Source organism: Hipposideros armiger, unplaced genomic scaffold, assembly GCF_001890085.2.
Source record: "Hipposideros armiger isolate ML-2016 unplaced genomic scaffold, ASM189008v1 scaffold_47, whole genome shotgun sequence".
Lineage (NCBI taxonomy): Eukaryota > Metazoa > Chordata > Mammalia > Chiroptera > Hipposideridae > Hipposideros > Hipposideros armiger.
Genome location: NW_017731397.1, coordinates 3,413,526 through 3,421,472, shown reverse-complemented (window position 1 = coordinate 3,421,472; position 7,947 = coordinate 3,413,526). Strand labels below are relative to the sequence as shown.

Here is a 7,947-nt window from a genome sequence, read left to right as displayed (position 1 = left end):
GCGAAGTCTGGGCATGTGATTTTTCACTTCTTTATAAATAAATACGTACTTAAATCACTTGCAATTTCAGCACCTGTAAGGCTTACAAATGGCGGATAATGCAGTTTACCCAGAATTCTGCTTTTGTCAGAATTTGCCTGGAGGTAGGTTTTGTTACCGTATGTCATTCATGCAGTGACATATGCGAAACATATGGGCTTGGGAGCCATCTAGATCTGGCTTCAGATTTCAGCTTTACTACTTAATGCCTGAGTGGGGAGGAGGGGTGTTGAGAAAATTAACCCAGGACTTGAGAAACTACTCAACCTAGGACTTTGTTTCTTCACCTGGATATGTCTTATAGAAAGCTCTGGACTGAGGGCTTTCTAAGAATGGTGTCTCAGTCAGATAAGCACATGCTGCCTTTCCACAGTCTTTCCAGCCTCCGGTGCAGTCCCACTACCCATGGCAATAGTGTCCTAGGGCAGCTGTAACAAGACACCACAAACTGGTGGCTTAAAACAACAGAAATGTATTGTCTCTTCGTCCAAATCAGCATGCTGCCAGGGCCATGCTCCCTCTGAAGCCAAGGGGAGAATGCTTCCTTGCCTCTTCTAACTTCTAGTGCTTGCCAACAATCCTTGTTTCTTGACCTGTAGATGCGTCACTTCAGTCTCTGCCTCTGCTGTCACATGTCTGTCACCTTCCTGTGTCTCTGTCTTTGAATGGCATTCTTCTCTGTGTTTCTCTCCCCTTGAAAGGACACGAGTTATACTGGATTCAAGGCCCATGCGAATCCAGTATGACCTCATTCTAATTTAACTAATGACGTCTCTGCAAAGACACTATTTCCCAATAAGATCACTTTCCGAAGGACTGGGGGTGAGCACTTCAACATGTTTTTTGGGGGGAAACAGTTCAACCTGTAAAAATTCATGCAGTCACTTTGGGCAAATATCTTAGTCACCCTTGCTCCATTCCCCCCTCAGCCAGTATACTTCAGTCTATTGACACATATTGGTAGATGTGCCGTCAGAATGTAGCCGACCTTCTCTCGCCACCTCCACTGGTACTCCCTGGCCCCAGCCTCCATCATCTCTGCTGGATTATCAGCTCTGCCTCCTAACTGGTATCCTGAGTCCATCCTTATTCTCCTCAAGTCCTCTTGCTGGATGGCAATCAGGGTGATCATTTCACATTTCACGATTCTAATTAAACTGTAGTATTCCCTTACTTAAAAGCCTCCCATGGTCTCTCACTGCAATTAGAATAAAATGCTAATGAATATGAATACAGATAAGACTCCACATGTGTTGCCCATGACTACCCTCCAAACTCATCATATGCCACTTCCTTCTTCATTCACTGTACGCCCATCAACCAACAACAGACAAAGCTTGTTTGCCCCTCAGGGCCTTTGCGCTGCATCCTCGAGGCTGGCTTCACCCAGAGATGTGTTTCCTGACCAAACACATTTTTAGCCCAAACACTTCTTTGAGGGCATTTAGAGCAAGGAGCGCCTATGATATAGGTGTTTCTCCAACATAATGTGTTGAATGAATAAAGGTCACAATGTTTTTAGATATTACAGAAGAATAAAAAGCCTTATCAAATATTGTTGGTTTGGGAACTACTGGAGTAAAGTTTTAACACATTTATTTACAGCAAAACTTTTCAGCAACATAATAATTCTGAGGGGGATACAGTACCTTACATTTCCAAAATTACCTGAATAAGGAGTAGGGACCCGCATGGCACATTTTGGGAGATGCTGGTATTGGGACTTTAGAGTGGTCTTTGGAGACTCATAAGACTGGCCTCGTTCTCTCAATTCCTTGCTCTACCACTCACCAGCTTTGTGAACCGGGGCAAGTAACTTACATTCTCTGAGGATCGGTTTCTCACCTGTAAAACGGGGTGATGATAGTACGTGCGTGGTCGAGGTTAGAAATACAAATATAAAGCAATTAGCACAGAACCTGTACATAAGCAGCATTTGGTAATTGGTAGCTATTAGTGACGTAGCATCTATCGTGATGACGCTTTGGAATACGGGAATGGTCTTTCTGTGTCAAACACACTGACTGGAACCCAGAGAAGTCACTGTCTTGCCCACGGTCCACGGAATGAGTCACGGCAGAACCTGGATTAGTATGAACTCTCCAAAACCAAATTTTCCTGGGAAGGTTTACTTATTAATGTTTCAGTTATGTATTTGTTGTGCTGCATCCTCTGGTGATCTATGAAAGGATTTAGGACCATTATAGGCTGTTATTATCTATTGCTAAAATAAGAGTTAAAATATCTGAATGTGATTATAACCAAAGAAGGGGCAGTAGAAAGCAGATTGGATGTAGAGCCATAAACATATCCTGGCTTTGAGTCTTGCTGGGCCCTACAGCTCACCAGTGGTGTCATCTTAAGCAAGTCACTTACTTTTCTGGCTTCAGTTTTATAGTCTGTAAGATGACAGAATTGGGCCATATGGACATCTATTGTCTTGTCTAGGTTGAAAATATCACGATTCATTGTTTGGATCCATCAGGCTCAACAAATATTTGCTTCCCACCAATTATATGCATATTTGTTATGGATTCTAAGGCGGAAGTAAATACAAACAATCATTATTATGATTATTATAACATCTCACGTTTATGCAGACCCTTCAAATTTACCAAAGAGAAAAATATACTTTGAGTCTCTGAGATACTGTTGCGTTAGGAGATCAGGACACATCCTCACAGAATGTTAGAGAAAAAAAGGACCTAATTCTAAAAGAACAAACAGAACCTTACTCCTAGGAAACGGAAGAGGTCATAACCAGGTAGTAATAAGGAATAAACAACAAGCATTTTTTTTTGCTATATCTGTCAGTTGCTTAACTTTGTCTTAAAAAAGCAAAATCAAAAATTATTTTTTTCTGATTATGAGTATCATAGAAAATTTAGAACTTCTTAAGAAGTATTGAATAAGGAGAAAATGCCTACATCCAATTTAATAGCCTGCTTTTCTTTACCTAATATTTTAGTATCTTTTCCAAGACCTGATCAGTAGAGTCATATTCATTGCTGTATATAATAATTTTATCTTTATATAATAATTTTATCTTTCTGGTGTACAGTAACATACTTATCTTAATATGCTTACATTGTTGACTATTATTCTACAGAGCACTGTGATAAATAACTTTGTTTATATAAAAAATTGTACATGGGACACATTTTCCAACTATAATATTTAAAGTTTAATAAGACATTTTTAGCAAATCATATACTTTTGGCCTTTAACTTATTTGATTCTGCCAATATTGCTTTGTATTTGCCTAGATTTCATTCTGTTCCTAAACATTTATTAAGAGGAATCGTTTGCCTGAATCCTTCAATATGATATGTTTGAGCTGGAAATAATACCAATGTTTTCATATTATTTCAAATAGACATGTGATAAAGTGTGTGGTTAACAGTTTTTTCTTTCACCTTCTGTGCGCATTTGCTTCTGGTACAGGGTTTATTAGTTTAGAAAGTACTCAATAAATCTTCAATAAATAAAAACGATTCAGGCTAATCTTAGGCTGAGCAAAACCACTTGAGAAGGATGTTAAGAAAAAACCACTTCCATTCATGATAATAGCTTTCATTTCATTAGGAGCCATGACAACTGAGCACAGTTCAGGAATTCAGACTGTTACATGAGAACTGTGAAATGAAAGATGTTGTTGCTTTAATTCTCCTACATGGGAAAGCGTGATTCTAATAGTTATTTGATTAAATGTTAATGAGATCTACTAATTTGACCCAACTCTTAGTTTTATGAATTAGATATGTCAATTAAAACTAAGACCAGTTAGTTTTACCTCTTTCTTTAACATCTTTGAGTCAACATCTGCTTACAAGAGCAGTGCTGTAACTACCCTGGTTATTTAAATATTAATGACTGCCATTAAAGGTGCTGGAGGTTTGCAGCAGGAAGATTGAGACATTAGATGGCATGCTTAGTTTCTTGTTTCTGCCCCCAGGGGACAAAAAAAAAACAACAACCAACTTTTACTGGAAGAGCTTCTTCCGGTATATTTTTAATGCCACAGATTGTTTTCCCTGCTGAACCAGTGAGAGAGTAAGATTGTTGATTTCAAGCGTTCCATGAAAGTAGCTGTTATTAAAACATCAGCACAACAAGTTCACATCGTTTAAAAAATGTTTTATCAGTGCCATAGTGGTCAATTACCCTTGGGCTTCTTGGGAACCTAATTTCAGTTTCTAAATTCATTTTGTTCTTTATTATAGTCAATAATAGGCAAAGGCAACGTTTAGCTACATATTGTATTTGCTTGGGCTTGTTTAAATTAAGTATGGGGGATTCTATTAAGTTAACCAGGAAAGCCTTTACAAGGATTATATATTCAATTTAATTATAATTATAAACTTTTATCTTGTTGGGGAAATGTGGCTGAAAAGCTTTTTAAATTTGCTGTCACCAGTAGTTTCACATTATGCCAAATTGGGTTGTGATAAGCATGTGGTTAGCAGATTTTTACACATTTTTTTTTAAGATGTTTTCATTGGCTTGGTAATTTAAAGCAGCAAAGAGTCAAAAGCAGGCATTCTATTTGCATAATTGTATATTTCTTTTTGCATCCAGAAGTCTGAGTGAGCAGAGTATTTGTTTATTTCATGTATTTTACTTAGACTTTAGAACTAAGAATTTGAATCATGCTTAAATAGGAGTAGTGCCGAGTAATATAACAGCGCTGATATAGGTGTCATAACACTTATCAGGATCAGGATTAAGGGGAGCAAGTGAGACACCCACCTTGGGTGTACAATTTAAGAACGCCAAAAAACTCAGTCATCAAGATAAATAGTATTTTAATAGGCTCTTCAAAAACAAAGTTAATGGCAAAAAAAATCATGATGAACAAAATGTCAACATTTTAGAAAAAAGAAGAGATCTGACCCTGCATCTCCACCTGACTCTGGTTGAGTTCCAGTTCTCATTTCTCCAAGTTCATGTCCGTGGATAAGGCACTCTTTTGAGTCAAGTTTTCCTGATCTAACACTGGTGATAATAATCTTGGCTTTCCTATTATTAAGAGGTTCAAATCAGCTAAAAATACAAAGGGAAAGACCCTTGTAAATACAGTTTACATGTTTATTTACAAGTTGGGGAAATCACCATATAATTTTAAGCCATTATTATTATCCGCCCAGATGAATACTCTAAGCAAACATCAGATTTGAAGATCCCTGAAGAGCTTTGTGTTAAAGTTTGAGACCTAACTCTTGAGTTTATCATCTAGCTATAGGGGTAGGGGCCGAAAGATAGTTCTAGAACCCTCCCTTCTCTTCCTTCTCTTTTTTTGTTCTTGGGTGCAAATTTTACTGATTTTGTAAGAGACAGCAGAGGGAACCAGAAATTCATTTAGTTCATTTTAAATTTCCCTGCAAAGTGCCCATGGATAACTGAGGTCTCAAGGTTGCTCAAGCTAAAGCTATTCCACCCACCAGTGATGCCTTCCACATTTCTCCTGCCTGTCAGGTCCACCCACCTTTTATTCACATCCGACATCGGTAAGGCCTTCCAAGGCTCCTGGCCTGAAATTTTCTCTGTTCTCTGCCTACCTGTAGTGGATAAACTGTCTGTACCGCTCATTTGGTGATCAGTTAAACAGCCCTCGTTGTCTTGAGGCTTTAACTAATCCTGCATTGAATTTACTTTCCAGACCACAGCATTAGTAATATAAATTTCTCCAGTTACATAGTAAACCCCTGGGAAGCCTCTTGTTAGACTGTTAATTTCAGGGTGAGCAGGGCTGGGTCTGTTTTATTTAGGTGGTATCCAGGGGGTTAGCAAAGGGCCTTTACACACAATTTTTTTGTTTGTTTGCATGAATAAACATACGCCTTGCATGTAAAAGGGTAAATATTTACTCTTTTGATTCATTTGTGGAACTTCACTGTTTTTATCGCAGGCGCAGACGGAATGATTGGTGCCATGTGGAAGGCGACTGTTCTGTTGGTCCTGTTGGTGCTCAGCCCTGGTGGTGATGGGCTATTTCGCTCCATATACAGAAACGTCCCAGTGTCTGCACCACAGAAGGGAGACGCGAGACAGCCATTAGTTCTTACTCCCTATGTGGAAGCTGGGAAACTCTCAGAAGGTCAGTTTCATCAGAAAACCGCTGGTATACTTTCAACAGTTTTTCTTTTTTTTTTAAGCAGTTATCCTACAGGATCCCAAATATATTCTGGGATTTTTATTCACGTGTTCTATTCCAAATGCTAGTGATTTGATGTCACATATTATCAGAGTTGTGAGCTATAAGGAGAGTTCATTGGGGCCAGTTTATCTAGTTGTTGAGCCCCTGTAATAATTCTCTTTATAAAACTAGTACAGTGCCTGTCTAGCACTGGGCACTTAATAAGGTCAATACCAACCTTAGAACTTGCTATGTGTCAGCTGCTGGTTCCAAGTATTCTACATAAACTCGTTTAAGCATCTCGACAACCCAAGGAAGCGTACTCATGTTACATACAGGAAGCTGAGCAGAAAGAGAATAAGTTATTTGTCAGAGTCCACAGACCCCAGAGGCAGGATTCACACCCAGACAGCCTCCCTGCAGAACCTGTGCTCACAGCCACGTGCTGACCCCCTTTGCCTGGCAAGTCACCCAGACATCCTGGGCCTCAGCTTCCTCGTTCATTAGCTGGAGATGTAACAACTTACCCCAGGTACAGGGATATTGTAAGAATCAGAGAAGAAAATGCAGGTGAATACTCTTTATGCCCTGTAAATTGCTCTGTAAATATTAAGTGTTTGCAAATGGGGTTTTCTACTATTATTAGTAGTAGGAAAACAGGTGTCATTTGGTGTCATCTGAGACTAAAATATATGACCTACCTCTACTCTTAATGCTTTTTTCATGCTTAGGTCAATCACTGTGTAGATACATTAATGTTTCTGGACCTCAGTAGGCTCCTGAACTATCAAATAGCATATAGACAGCTATTCTGAGGAGCTGTTTGTAAAAGGAAGCAGAGAAACGGGGTGATGGCTGGAGGGAGCTATGGGGTCAGGGAGTATCTTTAAGAGGGCAGGAGATAACATGTTTGGTCGTGGAAACGATCCAGCAGAGGGGGGAAGGTTGATTGGGGTGGGGGCAACTCTTGCCAGAGCACTTTCTCTAAGTAGATGAGAGACATGGCACCTGGTGCATACATGGAGACATTGGTGTTTGCTCTGGAAGACCGACCTTGTCCCTGGTCATGAGTGTGTAGGCAGAGTTAATGCCTGTGAGGCAGGTGGGTTGGGAGATGTCTCATGGGAGTGTGTAAGTGATACTAGAAATTTTAGGGAAATGATCGTTTTAAAGATAAAAAATATATTTATCTAGTCCATATGGAAGTTTAAAATAAAATGGCCAATCGGATGTCATTCTTTTTTTAGTTAAAACCAGAACAGCATCGTATCTTAAGGGCACATTTGAGTCCTGCTCATATGTCTTTTTTCTAAAATACACATTGGTTCCATGTTTCACCATCTTTTCTAAGAAAAGGTGAAAATTTTTGATAATATAGTCAGTGTTCATCAGCGTACATTTGATAACTTAGCCAGTGGTCATGTAGGCAGACGGTATAGTTAGATAATGCAGTCAGTCTTTAAAAAAAAAAAAAGATTCATTTTTACTTGCTGTAGAAAAGTCATGAGATGATGGTAGCCTCCTGTCAGTAGACGTATATGAAGAGGTGATCATTAATCCAAATTTACCAAACTTTCTTAATAAGTGGATACTAACGGCTTAGATTATGTTCATTAACAATAAACCGGGTTGGCTGAGTGGCGTGTTGGTTAGGAGTTGGCTTGGGACGCCAGCTCTGAACAGCAGGGCCCGGTTCGGATCCCACATGAGGGCCAGTGACACTGCCCTCTACAGCTAAGATGGTGACCAACAGCTCGACCTGGAGCTGGGCT

General features: G+C 39.4%; 1 protein-coding gene across 2 annotated transcripts in view; it reads left to right on the top strand.

Moving 5' to 3' along the window:
* The window catches only part of LOC109381319 (probable serine carboxypeptidase CPVL), a 31,915-nt gene that overhangs the window by 12,601 nt on the left and 11,367 nt on the right, over positions 1-7,947 (top strand). The window contains exons 1-2 of one of the 2 annotated variants that reach the window (XM_019639864.1): positions 5,431-5,546; positions 5,948-6,136. In XM_019639864.1, the coding sequence (XP_019495409.1) occupies positions 5,486-5,546; positions 5,948-6,136 (250 nt within the window). In that variant the 5' untranslated portion in view covers positions 5,431-5,485. Of the gene's footprint in view, positions 1-5,430; positions 5,547-5,947; positions 6,137-7,947 lie in introns of those variants that run through there. The other variant, XM_019639865.1, reaches the window with a different exon arrangement.